We start from the raw sequence: 24,772 nt of genomic DNA, 5'->3' as shown, positions 1-24,772 counted from the left end.
TAATGAATTAAATAAAGAGTGCTTTTCTTCCCCCAAACCATATTATGCATATTTTGAACTGAGAGTGAACTGGAAAGGCATTAAAAGGATAGTTCGCCCAAAAATGAAAATTCTGTCATAATTTTCTTACATGTATGTCTTTTCAAACCTGAATGACTTTTGTGGAACAATGATTGATTGACTGATTGATTGACTGAAACGACATTGACTGACTGACTGACTGACTGACTGACCTACTGACTGACTGATTGATTGATTGATTGATTGAAACACTAGACCACATTGGTTTTCATTGTATAGACGAAAAACAAAAACAAAAAAAGATGGGACATTTTTCAAAATATCTTTTTGTTCCACATAAGAAATAAAGTCACGCAGGTTTGGAACAACATGAAGGTGACAGAACGGTCATTTTTAGGTGAATTATCCCCTTATAAAAGAAGCTCTTTTTGAGATGATGTTCTTGTAATGTATTTTGACAAAATGTCACAGACTTTTTTTCTGGTGAATAATGGAACCTATCAACACCCTTACTCTGTAACATAGATAATGGGTATGTAGATACTGCAAATCATAATGCTTAAACCTACCTGAGGGCTTTTTGTCAGAAATAAATTGACACTGTCACCTTTCTGATTAAATCCTGTCATCGAAAGAACAAAAAAGGGTGAAATATTGAGTTTCTCAATTCTCTCTGATTGCTGAAGGTGTTCTGTGGCTCTTCACAAAACTTGAAACTTCAGAAAGCTTGTAATTACGGCAGCCAACATTTCTGTTTTATGTTGATTACCGTTCGGCTGTGGCTTCTTCTTAAAGACAGGAGGGCTTTGATGTAGGAGGCCATACATAGAAGCCTGATCACTGATGCGGGCCCTTGTAGCCCCTTCAGCTTTAATAAACACTTACGGATGCCATCTCTCTATCATGTCAAAGTGACCCAAGCACTTTTTCCATCATGCGTTGCATGGACAAAAGGTCAGGAGACACTTAAGCTTTCATAACATTTCTGAGAGGTGCAATCATATTTTGTGGGGCTCCGGTATACGCGAGCTGACGAACTGTGCAGATGAGATGGTTCAGACGGTAATTTTGTGAGTAGACACAAATATATCTGTGTAGGCGCTGGCACTGTGGGTGTCTCCAGATTGACTTAAAAATGGACAGACAGACAGAGGAGTAGGTAGGAGATGGCGAAAAGTCTGCCGCTCATTTCCAGTTTTCTGGAAAACTGTTCGTCAGATGACATTTGTTCTGTTTCAAGTCTGAAAGCTTTAGCTTTCCTTTCATGTCAATCCATGAAGAAAATGTTCTGTTGTTTCAAAAGGTAGGTCTGTCTCCCAGGATTCATTTCAAAAGGCACTCAAGTAAGCATGTCTAAGCACAGCAGAATCCTTTTCAAATATGACAAAATGAAGGGTTCCTCATATTTATTCCCAGTAAAGTACAAATAGTGAATCTGACACTTATAAGCTTGACAGTTATCCAGTACCCCTATGGAGTTAAAGAGCTCAGTTTTGAAACATTCAAACAAAAGCTAGAGCTAAATAAAATCTATTCCTAAAAGGAAGTGCTGTTGGCCATAACAAACACTGGATTTAATTTTACTTACATAAAAAATTAAAGATATGTGTTAAATTTTTGTGCTATAACATTTGTATATATCCCCAGATTAAGATTTGAAGTACACAAAATGTCTTTTTGCATGGTGGTGAATGTAATTTCCTAAAATGAATTTTGTTTCAGACAATTTCTTGCCCTCAGACACATGCTGTCCTTTTACCTGCCCATGGAATCATTCCGAATGGAATATGTTTTGCTTTGCTAAACCCTGGACGTAGAGAGTCTTTTATAAGAAGACCTCAGTATAGGACTCTCAGATACTGCACAGACAAATCTATGGCCATAAAGATGCAAGGCAGACTCTTAATTTCATATGTATAACAAACCTGTACCAGTTCAAGGTGACTCTTTATAATGGAATATGTTTGCATTAATGATTGCCTTTGGGATTTAAAACAATCCAACAGGCTCTTGTTTGAGTTCTGCCATAAATTTAAATAGATTTCAGACCACGGTTCATCTGCATTGTTAAAAGAGTGTGAAATTCCGGTGAAACGTGTGTTTATAAAACTTAAAAAAACAACACTCTGCTTGTAGAAACTTCCCACACAGCTATTTGGAAAAAAAAACAACAATGCATATTCCTGTCTCGTTTGTTTCTTTTGGAAACCTTTTTAGCATTTAACAATATAACAATGTAAGACATTGGTCTTGTTTGTTTCTATGAAATTATTGCAATGAAGACAGATTTTAAACAATATGCATACGTTTAAAATCTGAGGGGGAATTCATTAAGAAAGGATTACGGCCTTAAAAGCATCTTTTATTTGTATGCTGTCTGCATTGCTTGAGCACACAGTTCACTTAAGGAATTATGTAAATCAGATAATGGTAAAATTGGGGCTGTGTGCACAATGTGATTGCAAAGATGCAAATGTATAAATGGACACATGGCCACAAATACACAGACACATACATGTATGTATTTGTGCATGCAAAAGAGGAGATAAAAATAAAACAACTGGCACAATTTATAGAGCTTTATTTACATAGAATGGAGTTTTTTGCACTGAAAAGAATCACAGCGCTTAAGCATACTTGTAGCACCTGGTTAAAACAGACTGCAGGTGCTATGTGAACAAGGCAAGAGTTTTGCACTGTGCACGACATTTCATTCCTCTAACAAGTTCTGAACACTTTTCAGAGTCCAAATGAGGACAAAGCAGCTTTTGTGTAAATAATTCATCCTACACTCTCAGGTAACTGTAAATGCATTTACAGAAATTTTCTGGTGACTTTGTAGAAATCTTCAGAAACAATTCTTCAGTTAAATTCTTATATTTGCATCATTGAAAAAAAAAAAAAAGTATTGTTCTTGGTTGAACAACATTCAACACTGTTGTAAATTTGCACGCATCAACCGAATGCTATAATAATATGCCATGTCTCCATGCTTCAGTTGTGCTTAACAACACCCCTTAACAGTGGTAAAAATCACTGCAGCACACATATCGCTTATTGCATTATTCTATTTCATACTCTACATGAAAGAAAACTAATATTTGTTTGATATGATTGTTTTTAATTCAATGGAGTTACATTCAATAAAATGACATTAAAATGAACAATTTATTGAACTGGGGAATTCAGGAAGCCCTATTATGAGATGACAGGAGCAGCAAACCGAGAAATATTACATTTGGAACGATTCTCTGGCTAGGTAAATGACCAGCATGTCTCTTAGGGCAGCTGTTTGGCTGAACATTGCACTCACCACTGCTCAATCCAAAGCACATGTTTAAAATAGATCCACTGAGAAAGATCCATATAGTGAATAGTCTCAACAGCTCCTTTATAACCTAAAGATACTGTTGATCCTCCAAACACTGATCATTTTTTTCCAAAACAAAACATAAGTCTGTTAGGGTGTTAACATGATTATTGTGAAGTCTGAGGAGTTGTCATATGAACATTCAAAGACCCTATGAAATCAAAATATGAATTTTGTGGCACGTCCATTCTGCGCCTGCGTAAGAAGAAATGCCTTTCTGTACCAGCAGGTGGCAGTAGCTGAACAGCCAATCAAAATGATCAGATGGCCCGACTGACCAACGAGCTCTGGCGCCGATTCAACATGTCGAATCGACCGAAAAAAAGCCGACGAGGACCAACTTCAGCCGATGGTCCGGAACACACTGAGAAAACAGTCGGCTTGGTGTGTTCCGGGCTTTATGTGAATGAGTCCCAGGACTTTAATATGAATAAGATATTACCACTTTAAAATATGCGGACAAAAATGGTAAAAACATTTCTAGGAATGACAACAGCACTACAGTATATGCGCTCCTCCATCATTATGACTTTGCATTGCGGATCTATTTTAAAAGTGGCTTTTCAACACAGTCCACGTTTGCATTTGACCGATTAAACTCTGGCTTTGGAATTTCAGAATGATCATAGCATCATTTCAGATGGGTCCGAAGATTATTCCAGTTATGAATTAATTATTGTCACAGACTCTTTTATTCCTAATAAATTTACTAGGAGTTTCATCTCTAAATATGTTTCCATCACATTTTATGTGCAATTTATTTTGTTGAATAAAAAGTATCCACCTCAGTGAGTGCACGAGTTACATTTATTCACATCTTAGGCTACATTTGCACATTTTAGGATATTGTACTTTTTTTTTTTCTTTCAGAAAAGCATAGGCCTATATGCGACTCATTTAAAATACTGTACTACTTACATTATTCCAACAGCCAAACTGCATGTGTAAGTTTCAGAAACCCACTTTAAAAAGGACAGAGAAGCGAATACCGGTCAAATCCAATAGACCATCGCTAAAACATGGCATTGACCATTTTGTAGTGGCATTTATTCAGCTTCTTAATTATTTTTTAGTACATTTAACATGGATATAGCAAGCTATTTACAATATGTACACATAGGTCCTAACAAAGATATTTCATTGGTGTGTGAGATGGGGGATGTCCTAAATTAAAGGCCCGGGTATAATTCACTGTGGACGTTTTGTTCTGTCTCGCACGCAGACGCGCGCAAGCCTTTGAAAGTATACTCCTTGGCCGTGAGCATAGAAAGATGCATTCAGAGTGTGCGCACTGTCTAGTGGACTTTTGTTTCCAAGCACTCAATTCACTCTCGCATGGGCTGTTGTACACGCACTGTCCGTGCAGTAACAAAAATTGGGCTGCACGCGGACAGGGCCCATATGCACGTGCATACCCTGCATACCAAGATGATACGCCACTGTTGCAATATCCGAACTAAAGCCCTTCTATATGTCCCCAACTTTCTGTTTCACTAGGAATTATGTCAACACAAGAAAGAAAACTGTGCTCAAACCATTTTATTATGTCTCATGGCTTTTGAGCTGAATGAGAGAGAACAGGCTTTATTTTCAGCCAAATTACACAATTTGTGAGTCTATGTTTAATCATTTACCCACTCACTCATGGGCGAAAAACATTGACAATGAAATTTGTAAACTGCTCTTTTAAGCAAATATCATTCAGTTATTGTGCTAGACTGCTAGTCCTACTATGTGCTTCTTTACACAGGTCAGTGCGGTATTATTTGTGATATTGTTTGTGATAAATATTTCTCTTTTCAAGAATGTACAACGTCAGTAAATGCTAAAAACAGCAGTTCCTCCTCTATCTAAGGGCATATAGTGCAGGTAATGATCTTCAGTCTCATCATCATCTCACACTTTGCTCTGTCAGCTCTGATGCTTGTTAGACTCACAGAAATGAAAGGTTTACAGGATTTAAGGGATAAAGCACTCTGCTCTGGAATAAATGCAGTGTGCATAGAATGTACAAGTTTATAGAAGCCCATTTCCTCTACATAAGGAAAAAAAATCATGCTTTGATAAATCATAATTACATAAAAAATGTAAAAATTGTAAAAAATTATGACATACTAGGTAATAATCATAAGATAAAAAGTCAGTTACAAAATACTAAGACATAGTTATGAGATAAAAAGTCATTATGAAAAAACTCATAATTATGACCAAAAAATGACTTATTTCAACAGTTAACGCTTGAAATTATTGATGTCAGCATTTTTTAATAAGTATGACTTTTTAATTCTTTTTAAATATCATATTAATGACTTTTTATCTCATAAAAATGACTTGTCTCATTACTTGTCTCACTTTTAATGTCATAATTATGATTTACCAAAGCAAGATTTATTTTTTTATGTGGTACAAAAGGCTTCCATAGAAGCTATTTCAGTTTCTTATAGACAAAAATCAACAAATGATTTAACGCAGTTCTAATCAAATAGTTTTTAATCAAAAAGATAGTTTGATTAAAGATAGTTTAATCAAAAAGATAGTTTGCTTTTGTTCATAAGCAGTCAGGTTAGGTGTTTAATATCTGAAAATATGCTGGTTTACTTATGGCATTTATTGTTACAAAACAATCGATGTCAATAATAACAATTCCCAAAGTATTAACGAAACATTACATTTATCCAGTACATGGGGAGAAAAAAAAAAAAGAGTTACCAGTCATCTTACCTTGCCTTTATCCCTCATTGAACCCTTGCCGAGGATGGACATCTTTGCTCCTGTTTCCTCTTGTAATCTTTTCATGGAATTGCCCCTGGGCCCCAGCAGTTTCCCAACAAAATTAAACTGTAATAAGGAGAGAAAAGGCAATACTGTTGGTCTCTCACACTGCCTGCTTCCTAGATGGTTGCCTCAGTTACCTCACAGTCAATAAAAAAACATTTGAAAGTAAGTTGGTTTTTCTCATCATGCACAAAACCAGTTACAATGAGAGAATGAAAAATTCTTTTTTGGTTCAAAATTAAATCTGTGGCAGTCATCGATCAAGCATATTTTTACAGCTTTCACCTTTGAAGTTTGTCAGAAACAATTAAAAAAGATGTGAGAGTCTACACCTGTTTCTGTAGGGCACTGTAGCCACTCATGTGTCTAATCGATGTTTGGGGTCAGTGGTTGGGCTCCGCTGCTTTCAGAGATATTATAACATGTACCAAATGCCAAAAGGGATCTTCAAAACGATCCAGGAGTCCCTGCTTGAATGAGGCATAACATAATGAGTTCATTTCCACTGGGGATTCAAGTAATACTACCCAGATGATGAGCTATCTAGTAACTGCCTTGGGGCAGCAACTAACATTTCAGTCACATAGCAGATCAGCGGTCACTGAGAACATTTGGCCCTCAACATTTTTTTTCACCCTCTGTTGTTTTACTGATATCTGTGCATCATACAACTGCATCTTCAAGGGATTATAGAGTCTTACACATTGCAATCAGATTTGGGCTGCTGAGGATTGTCTAATGCCCATGGTAACAAAAAAAATCTTAAGTAGTCAATAAATGCTGCCATTGTAAGAACAAGTGCCCTTGTATAAAATGGTGCATCAAATTCCCTTTATAACAGTGTCACTTCATCACTGTCTGCTCATGTTCAGTGTTCATCACTTTTTCTGATGTATTGCCACAATCCTCTTAGCCAGCAGCCCCTCTAAATTCACTTTAGATATCATATGTTTTTGAGAAACCTTTTAAAACGCATTTTTCATGGTCTTTACTAAGGACAATAAAAGTGACCTTTTGGATGTTGAAAATGCACCTAAACAGATCGTTGTTTCTGATCATAACTAGGGAGTCCATATACTGTATGTATGTATGTATGTATGTATAATATATATATATATATATATACACATATATATATATATATATATATATGTTAGTTCACTACAGAAATGAACTCTAGAGGGGAGCATTTCGTATATTCGTATATGCACTATATTAGCCTATTCATTATATTTACCTGTTAGTAATGTCTTGATTATTTAATGTATGTTTAAATAAATTTATCATGAAAACAAGTTATGACAGTAACAGTGTAAATGATTGTATTTCAAAAATGAATTGGAGTAGAAAATTAACTTTATAATTAGATTTAGAAGCTAATGCAAAACCTGCCTTATGTGCAATTTACATGCGAGTGTTGATTATTATATCTGAAAATAAACAGCAACTGAATTTAGTAATTTGGGCTTTGTTGTAACCTTTAAAGAGGACCTAATATGCCCCTTTTTACAAGATGTAATTTAAGTAGGAGTCCCTAGAATGTGTCTGTGAAGTTTCAGCTCAAAATACCTCACAGATTATTTATAAATCCATGTTGTAAATACTCATTTCTGAGTGTAATCAAAAACAAGCTGTTTTCGTGCATGCACCTTTAAATGCAAATGAGCTGCTGCTCTCCGCCCCCTTTCCAGTTCCTGCCTTCCTGAGGATACTAAAAAGACATCTGCTTGGTTTTGATTATCATCTACAGTATATCACGATCACACTCACGGACAGCGCAGTTCTTCTTCATCATAAAACTTTATTTTCTGCATAAACTGTATCAGTTTAAACTTCTAATTTTCATTTTCTGAGCGCACACATCTCAATCGCACACAGACAGCTGGCTGTCAGACAGCACATCTCGTGAGTATTAAACTAATTTCTCTTTCACATTTTTTCGTTGTGCTTAAACTGTAAAATCCACACAAGGTTATGTCAAAAAAAAAAAAAACTCAAAGTTTACATACAGTCGGTTATTTCTGCGAACGTAAACAGCAGGGACAGAAATCGCATATATATTATGCTGTCTTCACGTGCTATAGGAAATTTGATAATTTCCACTTCTGAAGTCGTGATTATGAGCTTATCTCATTTAAATTTCGACATGAGAGGGTGTTCATGTGCAATTTTATTAGGAAACTCCTATTTACGATAATTCCGAGAGCACATAAAGGCAGCATTAGATCTGTGGTGCATTCCCTTCAAAAACAAAACTAATCCACTGCTTATTCAGGGCTCAGATGTCAGGAATAAATGATGACTGTTATGTTCACTCTTACATCCAACAACAACACTCCTCAATTGCTTACCAAACATTTTTGTCGCTACAGCTGCTCTGGCTTTAGGGTTGGGAATCGTGAGAAATTTTCCGGTTCTGGTTCCGATTCCGGTTCTGCCTAACGATTCCGGTTCCGATTCCATTAAAATAATTAAACAACTAATAAAAAATGCACAATACTCGACTCAAACAGTCCTTTTTGCGTTTATTATTCTTGTAAAATGAATTTAACAGAACAAAATCTCAACAAATTCGCTAACACTTTACAATAAGGTTCATTAGTTAAAATAAGTTAACTACATTAACATGAACTAATAATGAACTGCATTTCTACAGCATTTATTAATGTTAATTTCAACATTTACTAATACATTATTAAAATCAAGAGTTGTATTTGTTAACATTAGTTAATGCACTGTGAAGTAACATGAACTATGAAAGGCTGTATTTTTATTAACCAACTTTAACAAAGATTAACAAATACAGTAACAAATGTATCACTCATGGTTAGTTCATAAATGAACCGTATTGTAAAGTGTTACCACAAATTAGATAAGATGTTTGAACACACATGTAAGATTCAGACAGGTGAAACAGAATATTTTTATAAGTTGGATTCATAAAAACAATGCAATCGATACAGTCGTTATTTGAAGTACAGTTACTTTCAGAAGATAATTTATTATACATAAACATCAGCGTTTCTATCTGAATAATAAACTTTTGTATACTTCTGTTATAATTGGAATAGGCCTGTTTGTCACACAGAAATAATGTGCGTTTGAAAAGATTGTTTGTGAAGCTGTTTATATCTACACATGACAACTCTCTTTAGATCAACGGCAGCGCAAACTCAGATTTGAATGTCGCGATTTTAGTTTTGTCAAAGGTTTAATATACACGGGCGAATCGTTGTCATTTAGGAATTAGATCATGTGGTTGATGAAATCGAGAACGCGATCTTTTAAAGATTAATCGTGCAGCTTTGGGCACCTCTCTCTCTCTCTCTCTCTCTCTCTCTGCATTGTAATCTGACGTATATGAGTAGCGCGAGGGATTTTCAGTGCATTCATTGCTATAATATTCATGATGTGAGATGTCTCTATTAAAGGACACGCTCCCCGCAATTCGCCCACCCATCGCACCAGAACCGTTTTCGGAACCTAAATTTGGAAATCTTGCACGGTTCCGGTTCTTTTAAAAAAAACACTACCGGTTCCGGATGAGAACCGGTTCTCGGTTCCCAACCCTATCTGGCGTAGAGAAAATGGCAGACATTGTGTACAACTGGCTCAAGGAGAAAACTATGCTAATACTGCTCTGTCTGTCAGCAGTCGTGGGCGGGGCTTGAGCAGTATGACGCCATACTGCTCAGAAAATCAAAACGGCTTGTTAATTGAGACTGTTTATTTTTTGGGGGGCATTGAAAAAAGGAGTGGGTGGATTTTTATCATTATAGGGTGGCTGTGTACACACACTGCCAACACACATTTATGTTCAAACACTATGTAAAAGTGAATTTTGCTTAATAGGTCCCCTTTAATATTATAGTAACGTGTAAGTAATGGCTCCCTATATAGTAGTCAACATTTGAAGTGGATCAAAAAAGTTCATCAAAGTTGTCTTAAAGACTAAGTTGTCTTAAGAAGAAGGTTTTAGGACAACTTTGAAAAGGTTTTGATCCACTTCAAATGTTGACTACTGCAGCATTAGCCATTTTAACCTTAAGAAAATTGTCATTATAATTGAATATTTGTTCAAAAAACAGTTTAATAAAAAAGCAATTTTGTTTAGTTTTCTCCCCCCTACTGTACTGAACCAGTACCGAACCGTGACTTCAAAACCAAGGTACGTACAGAATCGTCTTGTTTGTGTACCGTTACACCCCTAATATATATATTCATATATATAACAGGATAAAAAAAATGTCCCGAAATGGGCAAAAAATTCTTTGTGTGCATGGCTGTAGAGATGCAAAACCTCTGCAAGAGTTTACTGAATTTGACTAACTAATCAACTAACTACATAAATATAGGCTGTGTATGGCTAGTCAACAATCGTGATGATCCCTAACTATATCATAAATGAAGCATTCTGTGTGGAACACATTTGTACAGTTGCATTATTTTGTAGAAATGGCTGTTTACTATTTGTTGTTAGTTTCCAGACCAGTAAGTCAGACATTACTAAGGGAAGGGAATTTGCCCTTCAAATATTTGCAAAGGTGAGCTGATTTGTGGTGGCCAGAATGAAACAGTTGGCTATAACACATGTTGACATACCCTGCCTAGCACATGGCTGGAAACTCCTCAACACATGCTCTTCCCAGCCAGGCTGTAGATGCAGCTGTAGGGAACTCTAGCTGGCAAAATGCAGAAGAACCGTCACTGAATTTGGCTGGAGCCACAAAGCAAATGCAAACAGTTTCAGGTGAAAGGGTGAGGTGTGGGTAGGGCAGTATATTTAGCAACACTGCAGCACTGCGCCAAAGCTTGATGACCATCTCTCTCGGAGTGGAGGTGTGCCGTTTGCATCCCCTCCAATGGGGTGTGTATGACAGGAATACTCTGCAGCTGGCTGGGTGCCTCGGAGCAGATGGTTGCCTCAGCTACAGTGTGAAGATGCTCACTGGGCGGCTGCAGTGGAGTGGCCTGTTTTCATTAAGCTAATGAATGTCTGGAGTCACTCTCCTGCTCCATGGTGGGCAATTTAGGCTTTATTAGGAGGCACAGTTCAGTGCTGGATGAGGTTTGAAGCGATGCAAGCTGTCCCTCGCAGTCCCCGGCAGAGGCAGGCCGCAGAATGATGGGCATTATGCAGCACTGACAGGCTGAGGATGATAAACCTGACAACCGGAGGCATAAGTGTCAAACCGCATTGGCTTATTATGAGCAAATGTGACTTCTAAGAAAGTACACATGGTGTGCTGTTGTGATGGAGACTAGATCACTAACCCACACTTCCAGAGCCCGGATCAATGTGTACGTCTGAAAACACTGCGAAAATCCTGGGAAAGCATCCACTGCAGTGTTTATTGATAACTGAAAAAGCCCGGATGGCTATTCACTGTGCTGTCATGCAGAATCACTTATTTTTGAAGCCCGCAGTGAGTTTAGAGTGTGTGTGTGGCTGGCTGAACAAATGACTTTTCACACATGAGTCCCTTTGACAGGGACCTTCACCTGCGCTTGGCGCCCACTGATGTGCATTACATTGATTTCTCTGTCAAAACCTTTTCAGAAGCCATTCAAGACCACTGAGCTCTTGATCAGTTTCATATTGGCACGATCACCACCAGACACATTTTACCATCATCACATACTGGCAGTCATCCTATCGGAGACATTTTTGTTGATTCGTCATGTATGCTGTAACTACCAAATATGCAGACAAAAAGCATATTTCACCATTGAGGGTTAACATAAGTAACATGAAATTTTTCTTTCTTTCAAGGAACAAATATAATCACTAATATTTAATTACCCTGCAAAAGCATAGGTGAAATTTGGTATGTTGGGTTTGGTTTAAATACACTATATATATATACATAAATAAAATAACATTTAATATTGCCATAGACATTAATGGGAATGCCAGTGGATACCTACTCCAGGTATCATAAACCTTCTTTTTTACGGGGAATTAAGCCTGTGAGATCAAGTGTCTTAATTCTCTGATGTGGGGTTTCAACAATTTTGGAACTTAAAAATGGGTCACAGACCAAATAAGGTTGAGAATCCCTGCACTAAGACCAGCTTTGCTTGTTAATTTAAACTTTCTCAGAAAGAGTCCTAAGCGTTTAAAATCTGTCTCCTACTCTAATGCATTGTGTACTTAATTCTGAATTTCATTTTGTGGGGCACTAAGAGTTCTGTTCTAGAACATTTCTCTTCTGCTGTCCCAATCTCAACAGATGCAAATTTATGCAAATTGCTCCTCTATAGTTATCTAAGTCCTTTTTTATTGTGCACTTTCATTCGGCAAAATGCTTATACTTATTTGTCATGAAAAAACAATAGTATACTAATCTATTTTTGGTGCATCTCATCACATCAAAAATTGGAACAGGAATTCTTGAGGGACACAGGCACAATCTACTGCCAATTTACAATGACTGAATATAATCTACAGTTTCAGCTAAAGAGTCATTAAAGGGGTCCAATTATGCTCATTTACAGTTTCATAATTTTTTTTGTTTATGGGGTCTACTAAAATAGGTTCAAGTCATTTAATGTTCAAAAAAACTCATTATTTTTCTAACAATTTACATTGTTGCAGCACCTGTTTTCACCCTCTGTCTGAACGCTGTTTTAACTTCTTTAAAACCCGCCTTCCAAAAGCCTGGCCCCTGTCTGTTATGACTGGTCTACCACTTAAAGTGTATCAGCTGCGGTAAACACTACTGTATACTCTAATTATGGCGTCAGTTCCGCCACATCAGTTCGAGTCCGATAATAACAGTTAAGAAGAACAAGCTGATCAACCCAAAACACCTTAAAGGGTTAGTTCACCCAAAAATGAAAATAATGTTATTAATTACTCACCCTCATGTTGTTCTACACCCGTAAGACCTTCGTTTATCTTCGGAACACAAATTAAGATATTTTGATTAAATCCGATGGCTCAGTGAGGCCTGCATTCACAGCAAAGGTACTTCCTCTCTCAAGATCCATAAAGGTACTAAAGATATATTTAAAACAGCTCATGTGAGTTCAGTGGTTCTACCTTAATATTATAAAGTGACGAGAATACTTAAACGACTTTTCAACAATATAGTGATGGGCCGATTTCAAAACACTGCTTCGGAGCTTTACGAATCGAATCAGTGATTCAGATCTCCTAAACTGCTGAAATCACGTGACTTTGGCGCTCCGAGTCACTGATTCGATTCGTAAAGCTCTGAAGCAGTGTTTTGAAATCGGCCCATCACTATATTGTTGAAAAGTCATTATTTAGTTTTTTTGGCGAACAAAAAGTATTCTTGTCGCTTTATAATATTAAGGTAGAACTACTGAACTCACATGAACTGTTTTAAATATGTTTTTAGTACCTTTATGGATCTTGAGAGAGGAAGTACCATTGCTGTGAATGCAGGCCTCACTGAGCCACACTGTAAACCCGAATAAGTTGGGCTAACTCAAAAAATTTGAGGTAATCAGTTACATCAATTTTTTTGAGTTATGATGTTCCCAATTTTAAGTAAGCAGAACTATCAAGTTTTGAGTTTGTAGTACTCATGCATGTTAATTGCTCCTAACTTGAAGTACTGAGTTGGCTAACTCATACATTTTGATAGCAATTAACATAAAATATTTAGTTCATTAACTTTTTTATTTTGAGTTCTTGCAAATCAAATGAGTTATTTACTTCAATGTAAACCCTAAGAAAATTCTAAAAATGCCAATTTGCTAATTTGCTAACATGTTAACAATAGCATGGTATAGCACTTACTGAATGAGTACAGCAACTTAAAACATATAACTTACCTGCTCTCAAACCAAGCCGCATGCGCTACTTGTCACCATGATGGTAACTCTCCAAAAACCCACATTAACAGAGACTTTTCTAAATTAGCATAACAAAACATTAATCACTACTAAATCTCCCTTACCATTAATCTTGCACAAAAAAACATTATATAACACTTAATTTTAGTATTTACTCTCCCTTTCAAGTGCCATGGGCAAAGCATGCTGGAAAATAGAAATCCCAGCCCAGTTTCAGTTAAATTTAAGTTAGTCAAAATTAAAGAAATGAGATCATACAACTCAAAACAATGAAACAGTTCAGTTAACTTGAAATATGTCAGTGCTGTGAACTCAAAAGAAAAAGAAAGTTCTAAATACTCATAGCAGTTAATTTAACTGAACTAATTTGTTCAATTTAAAGGGTTAGTTCACCCAAAAATGAAAATGCTGTCATTAATTACTCACCCTCGTGCCGTTTTACACCCGTAAGACCTTTGTTGATCTTCGGAACACAAATTAAGATATTTTTGTTTCTCATCGCTTTATAATATTAATATTGAACCACTGTACTCACATGAACTGATTTAAATATGTTTTTAGTACCTTTATGGATCTTGAAAGAGGAAATGTCATTGCTCCCTATGTAGGCCTCACGGAGCCATCGGATTTAAACAAAAATATCTCAATTTGCGTTCCGAAGATTAACAAAGGTCTTTTGGGTCTGGAACGGCATGAGCGTGAGTAATAAATTACAGATTTTTCATTTTTGGGTGAACTAACCCTTTAAGTTTGTCCTACTCAAACCAATTAAGTATTTTGAGCATTAGGGTTTACAGTGCATCAGATTTAATAAAAATATCTTAATTTGTGTTCCGAAGATGAACAAAGGCCTTACGAGTGTAGAACAACATGAGGGTGAGTAATAAATGACATTATTTTCATTTTTGGGTGAACTAACCCTTTAACAAGCACGACTTGTGCAGGGTCTTTTGGACATTGCGACAACACAGTACTAACACAACTCAACCAGACTTCACCCCTTTTTTTGTGTGTGTATGCCTTGGGCAGGAATTATTTAAATGAGGGAAACTGTGATGTGTACATTCCCAGAAGAAAACAGAAGACTACAATCGAAGCATTTCAGGGAGTTCAGAAACAATGCTTACTGATATGGAGAACAACTCTCTTTGGAGTGGACTTTGTGCTTTGTAACTTTGCAGACATTTTTCATGCTCAAACTGCAAAATTAACTAAAAGTTAAAAGTGTAAAAAAGCATAATAGGACCCCTTTAAGCACAAGACATGCCATCTTGTGTTATTTACAGATTTGGGTTTCAGACTGTGCCAATTAAACCTGTAATTATAGACTCTGCAGAAACAGCTACAGTCTGAATCGTATGCAGTATAAATGACTATGATGTCAAGGGCCAATAAACTTCTAAATATCCTCAAGGCTGTTTCAGCAAAAATGGCACAAAAATCCTCCGGCTTCACAACAAAATGTGCTGCCAGCCAAAGCTGGCGAAGGGAACACTTAACATAACCATTAGTGTAGTTTGAGTTGGAGATTGAAACATAGCACCCTTGCCATAAGCTGTGAAACCAGATAAGATCCGCAGATGGTTAGATGGCTACTGCCAGTGTAGCCAGCTGTGCTGCTAGCGAGGTCTAGCACTGGCTGATAGCAGGATTATTGTTGGGGACTAGGACTGGGAGAAATGTAATAATGGCCAGGAGAGATGGCTTGGCCACAGTCAATGGACACAGGCATTAGCAGAGAATGGTTTAAACAGTGGCAGAGTGCTATGGTGTTAAATAGAGATGAGAGTCATAGAGCCAGTGCTGGCTGTTAGTGGAGGCTAATGAGCTAGCAGAAAGAGGGAGAGCTTTGATACTGGACACTATTCAACAATCTTTAATACCAGAATAAGCCAACGGGCTTTGTGATAATGACTAATAAAGTGTATTTGAATATAATACATATATACTACTGCTCAAATGTTTGAGGTCAGTACAATTTTTATATGTTTTTGAAAGAAGTGTCTTACGCTCACCAAGGCTGCATTTATTTGATCAAAAATACAGTAAAAACAGTAAAAAAAAAATTACTCCATTACTCCACTCTTCAGTGTCACATGATCCTTCAGAAATCATTCTAATATGCTGATTTGGTGCTCAGGTAACGTTTTGTAGAAACTGTGATATGTTTTTATCAGGATTCTTTTATGAACATTCAAAACAACAGCATTCATTTGAAATAGAACTTTTAAAGGTCTTTACTGTCTCTTTTGATCAATTTAATGTGCCCTTGCTTAAAAAAAAAAAAAGACTACCTGAAAGCAGTAAGCTATATGACTGACTTACTTTACAGTATTATATAAATATTACAGCATATTTATGAGAGAAAATGAGATGCACATAAACAGAATGCATAACACAAACATATGATATCAAACTAAAAATGCATGTTCCAACATTCTGAACATTGTGTTCAATGCTAGAAAAGGTAACCGCCTGAGGAAAAGTTGATGATGGATCCCCTGCATTACAGAACCCATATTGAGCTCTGACACTCTGGGGTTTGACAGCACAGATGCAGGGTAAACAAACAGCGCATTAAGACCATCTCAGAGTCAGGAGGCTGACAGGTTAAAAAACTGCTACCCATACAGATGAGAAGCATCCACTCTCTTCCCCAGACTACATTTCCCATGTTACTTTGGTGTTAGCTCTTAAAATGAACAGATGCCCTGGAAAGTTGGAAAGAAAACTGGAAAGTCGCACATTTACGAGTTTTCCAAGCGCAAAAATATTTGTTTGCTAAAGATTATGGCACCAACATCATTCCGCTGGCTGCTTAGTGAGTGTGTTATCCCATGGGGCGTTGGTCATTTGAAACATACTGGGATAAGCCTTATAAACCGATTAGGAAAGAAGCCATATTCCCATAGGCTCAGTGTTTCTTTCCATGACTTTCCGTCTCTCTCCAAATCTTGAACCAACAACTGTGCACCACAAGAAAACCATGTTATCTGAGCTCATGTTTACAGTAATATAAATAACCTTCCTGAAAACAAATAGAGGTGCCTCAGCAGGCTTTTAATTCATTAAGAAGATACAACTTCCTCACTATTGTTGATTTTTCTTTTTATTTTCCACCTCTGTGTTCCGTTCGATTTTGAATCTGTTCTGCGGCTTATCTATGTTAAACACCTTTGACAAGGTTGGTCGGCCTTTGGGACTAGGGAATTTTTTAACAAGACAACAATTTGATTATCTTTCTGTGCAGAGCTTGCCTACACCTCCATGTAAAGGTCATAAAACTGGAGACAGATAAGCCACAATCTACGGGGACAACAACCACCGGCGTTACTATTCAACGGATTAGTCGTGTTTTCAGAACTATAAAGGCAAACCTCAGTGGTAGATCCGTTAGCGTCTTTTCTTGTTGCTTGGTTTAGACGAACGGTTTAGGTAAAGCTGGATGTTTACCACAACAATAAAACAACACTGTGAATTCTGAATGCAAAACTAACATGGTTTTATAACACTACAGTTCTTGCCATTTAATGCTTAAAAACATGTTCACTTGCTTTCATTTCTTGCAGGCCTGACTTTCTTTACAACACTGTAAAATATACTGTATAATTAATGTAAAATTGTAATGTTAAAGCCTTGAAACCTCTGAAATATTTTATGCTAAATTAGATATATCCATTAATCAATGTTAAAAGATATGTGGTAAATAATAAAAAAAATATTATATGTATTATTATCATTATATTATACTGTATATTATTATTATTATTATTATGAACATTATTATATCCTATATCTATTATCTATAATATTTCTTCAGATATTTGTGATGTTATTCGATTCAACTATGATCAACAATATTTCTACCTTTAAAGATTTCTTTATAACATGATTTGACATAGTGACATAGTTTGAAATAGTGCATCATTAAAATCAGAAAACGGGCTGAAAATATGGGCATTGCAGCAACTGCCTTGATCCAGGTGCTGATGATGCAAGTTTTTTTGCACCACTAGCATGTTCTGCTTTCTGGACATGTGTTTGTCAATTTAATGTTCAGCCTAATGGAATCAGGTGAACGATAGCATAGCTTAACATACACTCCGCTCTATTTTAATTCATCAGTGTGCACTGCACCAAAACAAGCACAGCGTTAACTGCGCCTCTAATGAGTCTCTGCACAAACAGATGTACCCATAGGACATTTGCTAAGTCTTAATTAGAATCCACTGACAAATCAGATGCCAATGCGTTCTGGCTACCTTATAAACCCACGCAAACACAATGAAGTACACTACAGTGTAAAGCAAGATGTCCCAAATGTTTATGCACATGTCCCAGTTATCCCTTCTGAATATTGTTGATCAAAATAACCCCATTACCTATGTGAAAAAAAACCCACGGACATTCATAAAACAAATTTGCAGTGATGCTCAGATGTGCAGATATGCCCTTTGATAGATTGCCCAAATCCATCTCTTAAATCTAAATACAGTGGTTTCCATGGCGACCATGTCTTTGACTTTACTAGATGGTGATGCAGGTACCCCCATTCATCTCTTGGCTTCCCTTTTGGTCTCCCTCTCTCGGTGTGTGTGTGTGTGTGTGTGTGCGTGCATGTGTGTGTGACGCTCCTATGATTTCTATCAGTGCTCACAGGTATCTGAGCTCTGTCAGCAGGGACTATATTTCATTGCAAAACACTGACTGTGCTTTTGTGCAAGTTATAGTAAATCAAACACTTTATTTGCATACAGATAACTGATGAAAAATGAAAACTGTGTGTAGTTTTGTGATGTCACAATGAAATATATACAGATCTGTGCAAAGAGATAAAAGGAAGAAGAGTTGTAGGAGTAATAAAAGCAACATTTGGTGATTCAACATTTGGTGGACACCATCAAAAACACATCAACTAAGCATATTTGCTGAGTTTTTCAATACAGTAGCAGAAACTGGAGTCCAAACAAGATGTAAGATTTCTTAGTCACATAACTTAACCATGTCTGATTGGCTACAATGCTCAGCGCTGCAAAAACACGTAAATAGAAACCTTTAGCTTATCCACTGTTGGGCTGAACGATTCTAAGAACAGTAAGGAACGGTTCCAGTTATATTTCCTCTTGAGCTTGGTTTGGCACGGCATGATTACAAACTGTTCTTGGCCCGGAATTCTCAGAATTCTTAATGAGTGTAGTGACGTCGCAATTCAGGATTGGTCACTTGTCTGTTGCCTGGCTGGCAGTTTCTCTGTAGCTGAAGCGAAGTTAACGCAAGTTACTAACAAAATTAAAAGAAATATCTGATCATACTCCATAACATGGTCGCTACTTACATCTCATATCGTCTGTTAACTCTTGCGTTACCAAGGCAATGACTGACGCATTTGTATTACATTCCAAAGAGCTCTGTTATCAGCCCCACAGTGGAAAATCAGATTGACACAGAATGGAACGGTTAAGCAATGACAGAGGTTTGGTCCGTGGAAACAGTGAAAAGGCAACTTTTGATGCTTTCAAGAGCGCAAACACCAAATCTCTTTCACCAATATGCTATTATTATAGAGAAAACTGATTCTAGACCAGCAGTTATGGGCAGCTTTTCCCTCTAAAAGCAATCAGAAGCAGACCACTGATGCCTTTAACTGTACTTTAACTCTTTCCCCACCGGTGTTTTTTTTTTTTTTTTTTTTTAAGTTGCCAGCCAGCACCAGCAACAGATCTCTTCCATCAACACCCCCAAAGTTTGCACAGTCCTATACCTCTTCCTGGGTCGACATTTCATTCTGTAATGTTAGGCAATTTCGAAATATATGCTGTTTAATATTTGATGATTGCGTTACTTTACATGTGCGTAAGCAATGCTTCTATTGTTGTTTCTGCTTCTTCTTCACCTGTGGTTTGATCCGGAGATTCTGTACTCTTTCAGAAGATGTGCGCCCTCTACTGTACAACAGCGAAAACATGGATTGCTGGAAAAGTCTGTCAATGGCCAGGAAAGAGTTAAGTAGATTTGAAGTAAATTCCTATGTACACTGCCAGAGGACTACACAAAAATTCACATACTCAACAACATATCGTTTTCTTTATAAATCAATATTTTCAAACAATGTACGTTTATAAGACAGTATGCAAAACTATGTAAAAAAAAGTATTTAATAGGCTACTCAATCAAAAGGGTAAACACTACCAACCAAGTGTACTTAGAATACTTAATTATACTTTTAAGTATATCTCGATCAAAAGATTGAGAACAAGTATAGGCCCAAATGTACTTACACTTTTCTGTCAGTATAAGTAAAGCATACTTTAGTGTAATATTTCCAAGAAGTAGCCTACATAAAAAGTAGACTGAAAGTATACTTTCTTATTTTTAGTATTTTTAGTAGAAGTATACTAACAGCAAACTTGAATAAATTTCTTTTTTTATTCAAGTGTGCTGTTAGTAAGGGAAGCATTGCTTATGCACATGTGATGCAATCATCAAACATTAAACAGCATATAAATCAAAACTGCCTAACATTACAGAATGAAATGTCAACCTAGAAGAGGTATAGGACTCATCTACATTTTGGTCATCATTCTGAATCCAATCCGGTGTTGTGTTGAATTTCAATTCTTTGCCAAATTTTTACCCCCCTCGTTGAGGCCACTACCTGGCTGCCTAATCCTAACCCCACCCTCACAACTAATCCTAATCCTACTGTACCTAAATTGGTGTTGATTTAAAAAAAAAAAAAAAAAAAAAAAAAAATTAAGATAGAATTTTTTTTTTTTTTTTAAAGCAGAGGCTCTGTTTTTCCTTTTGATGTACTACATGTTCAGATATTCATACAACAAAATATTCTGGGGGCCATGAAAAATTGAGAAAATGTTAAAAAATGCTAGCTGGCAACTTTAAAAAAAAAAAAAAAAAAAAAAAAACACTGGCGCAAAAAGAGTTAATAGGAAAAAGCTACATTAATTCAATAACTGATTATATTAAGCTGAACTTAAACTGAATGATTTGCAGCAGATTTCTAGTTCCCAGCATGCTTTACATCAGATTGTATAAGGAAAATAAATGTTGAAATTAAGTGTTATTTTATGTGTTCTTGCACAAGATGAATATAAGGAGAGATACATTAATGTTCTGCTACAGTATGTTCGGATTTATAGGGACTTTTGCTATGTTACTTTTTTGCAGGGTTAACCATTCTGCAAAACCTCAAGACTATATATGTTGCTTAACTGCGTACATGCAAATAGTGTTTTTCTCATTTCTCAGTTTATTAATAGCACAGTTATTTTTAACATAAATGTTTTGTGCACCAAAAGGGACATTAGTAGTGGTCTGTGAATTATGAAAGAAAAAAAATAAAATTGTTACAGTTGCCCCCTGTTTCCCATAAGTAATGTGGTGTTTTAATCAGTAAGATGCATATTCAATCAATCAATCAATCAATCAATCAATCACCACGACTGAGCCAAGTTGTACTCTCCCTTCATAATCATGAAGGGGATTGTGGACAATATAGGTTGCAATTATTAGAAAACAAACAGCATTCTTTAATAAGAATTAAGTTTTAGTTCCCCTGTCTTCTATAATCTTGTCAACCTCTCTCAGCACAGAGAAGCCAGTGAATTTAATATTCACTTAATAAAATCATTTAAACAGAGCCTGCTGTCAGTGCCACTGTAAATTTATGAATTGTTGTTTCATATTTCTCAATAGTTAAAGAAAGTGATATGCGATAATTTGGGGGGGGAAATAACATGCCATGAAAGTATATTAAACACGTCATTGCATTATAGCACAACAGTGATGTGCAATTAATATCTTGTCATGAAAAACAAAGGTCTTCGAAGCAGTGGAGCAATGCATAAAAAGTCTCAATCTGAAATGATGCAGAGGAGTAAAGACTCAGAACAAGGAATTCATGTCAAGGTCAATATATACAATAGAACAAATAGCGAAAGGGCACATAACAAACTGCCATTCAAGGTACACAAGGCCTATTCTTCATTATGCAAATATATAAACTAAAGTTAGCCTAATTTAAAGAGAGGATCAAAGAAACCAAATATCAACTCCAACTCACTTATTCTGAGCTGCAGCAGAGATGCTCTTCCTTGGAGACGGTCTCATCAAGCATGATTAAACAAAACTCAGAGACAGTGCTGTCGTCACACACGGATTAATTAACTGCACGTAGATAAATCCTGGGGATTTGTAACAGAGAGCATAACATAAAGTCTAGACTATATAAGCTATTATCTGTTATGGTCCACAAGTTCATTGATCAACTGATTTTGAGGTTAGATGGTGTGGTTCTGAGTGTTAAGCTAACCATTTTTTTTTTTCATTTTTTTTTTTTTTTTTTTTTGTTGGCCATGTCAGAGAAATGGCTTGTAAATACAGGAAGCACTATATTAAAGGGACAGTTCATCCAAAAATGAAAATTCTGTCATTATTTATTCACTGCTGAACACAAAGAAAAATATTTGGAAGAACGTCAGTAACCAAACAGATCTCGCCCCCCATTTACAACCATAGTAGGAAAAATGAATACTATGGTAGTCAATGCGGGGCGAGATCTGTTTGGTTACTGACATTCTTCCAAATATCTTTCTTTGTGTTCAGCAGAACAAGGAAATTAATACAGGTTTGGAACAACTTGAGGGTGAGTAAATAATGACAGAATTTTCATTTTTGGGTGAACTATCCCTTTAAGTGCAATGACAAGTAAAAAAAAGGATACTTGTAAAATGTTTTCTTAGCAGGACTTATTTTAAGAGATGCGCTGATATTAAATGCGCTGACACAATAAGCTGATAATTATTTTGTTGTGTATTGTATTTTGTTACGCAATAAATGTTATGGCAGATAACCGATTTATATGGGTGATATTAAACATTTAAAACATTAAGACATTTGTATTAATTAACTGCAAGTGAATTTAGCATCACAAATTATAACATTCAGTAAGAAAAAATGATTTTCAATCTGAGATTTGCTCAATTACATTTTTAAAAAGTGTGTTATTAAATTATTAGTGTTTTAATGATTAACTTTAAGTGAGTTATGCAAAGGTAATCTAAATGTAAAAATAGGAGAAATAAAAAAAATTAAAAAAAATCAACCAATACAGATTAATTAAAAGAAAAACATATACTGGCCGATATTATACCGATATACTGTGTAGTCTTGTCTCAGATCAATAACCTAAACTGCTAAAATTAGATTCCAAAAAAAATATTCTGGCATCTGAAAAATATAACTCTTCACAAAAACACATCTTTGATCTGCTTATATTTGTGGGGAAAATACACCCTCTTATCTTGTAACAAAAACAATATGTAAGGTAAAATCAGGAAAAGCTACATAAACGACACTTAATATTAATCAATGCAATGACATTTTACAGATATTTCTCACATTCCAGGAATATCACAAGAGAACTTTCCCATAAAATTACCATAACTACAAAGCAGCCAAGATCCTCAGGAAAGAGGGATTTGGGAAAACAAAAAGCCATTGTTACAACTCGAACAAGACATGTAAAATCTAAACCTAAGGCGTGTTCTTTGTACTCGTTTTTCGACAGCACAAATCTACTAAACCCATCAAACAGTCTGCGCATTTTAGTGCTCCAGGGATTCATTTCCTAAAGCAGAAACAGTAAAAAACGAGGGAGCATATGAGAAGCTCAGAAGCTTTATGGATCCGTCTGTGTGATGCTCATGGGCTTTTTTCCACTCATTTTCAAAGCATAATTTTAAAGCAGCACAGTGCTGAATAAAAGAGTGCAGTGTGTACCGAACGTGATAACGATAGAGTAGTCTGAAGTAAATAACCAGTTACCTAAAATAAAAACTCTAAAATAAAGCACTGACTTTACTATTACTGGCAAAACTGTGATTTGCAACATGTAATATTGTTTCCAGATGAATCAAAGCAGTTCTGGCTCTTTAATGACTGAATCACTATAATCAAACTATCAGCGGATATCAAACTTAACCACTCAGCGCCAAATACACTACATGTCTCATTTATGTCACATTTAAATATCTCAGCTGTTGTCTGTGAATAAAACTGATCAACATAACAAATACAATTCTGACTTGTGATGCAGCCTGAATCATAATCACACCGTGTTCATTCATTGGCCCGAGGAGAACTGGCCTCCTGACTGAGCCTAGGTTCTCCCAAGGTTTTTTTCTCCAATCTGTCACCTGATGGAGTTTGGGTTCCTTTCCACTGTCGCCTCTGGCTTGCTTAGTTTGGGAACACTTAAAGGTTTAGTTCACCCAAAAAATGAACATTCTGTCATTAATTACTCACCCTCATGTCGTTCCACACCTGTAAGTCCTTCGTTCATCTTCAGAACACAAATTAATATATTTTTGATGAAATCCAAGAGGTACGTGACTCATCCATGGGCAGCAATATAATCACCACTTTCAAGGTCCAGAAAGGTACTAAAGACATTCTTAAAATAGTCGACGTGACTAAGAGACGAGAATACTTTCTGTGCTCAAAAACAAAACAAAAATAACGACTTTATTCAACAATATCTTCTCTTCTGTGTCATTCTCATACGTTGTTTATGTCTAGAGCTTCCAGGTTCTACGTCAGAAGGCCAACTCATTATTGGCCGGCTCCTGCATCAGCATCACATGCATGTGTCGTGCTGCTCACATGTGCAGCTTTGGATGGTAAACGTGCAGTAAACACGGAAGCCTTCATTGTGCTTACTGTGCTTACTGCATTAACTGCATAAGGATAATGACAGGGAAG

The 24,772-nt window shown here is 36.3% G+C and overlaps 1 protein-coding gene across 8 annotated transcripts in view; it reads right to left on the bottom strand.

Annotated features, from left to right (window-relative positions):
- The window catches only part of khdrbs2 (KH domain containing, RNA binding, signal transduction associated 2), a 73,521-nt gene that overhangs the window by 31,879 nt on the left and 16,870 nt on the right, over positions 1-24,772 (bottom strand). For all 8 annotated transcript variants that reach the window (XM_051915823.1, XM_051915817.1, XM_051915819.1 and 5 more), the window contains exon 3: positions 6,113-6,229. In XM_051915823.1, coding sequence (XP_051771783.1) covers positions 6,113-6,229 — 117 coding nt within the window. The remainder of the gene's footprint in view (positions 1-6,112; positions 6,230-24,772) is intronic.

This window comes from Ctenopharyngodon idella, chromosome 13 (genome assembly GCF_019924925.1).
Source record: "Ctenopharyngodon idella isolate HZGC_01 chromosome 13, HZGC01, whole genome shotgun sequence".
Classification (NCBI taxonomy): Eukaryota; Metazoa; Chordata; class Actinopteri; order Cypriniformes; family Xenocyprididae; genus Ctenopharyngodon; species Ctenopharyngodon idella.
This window is presented reverse-complemented; position numbering and strand designations above follow the sequence as displayed.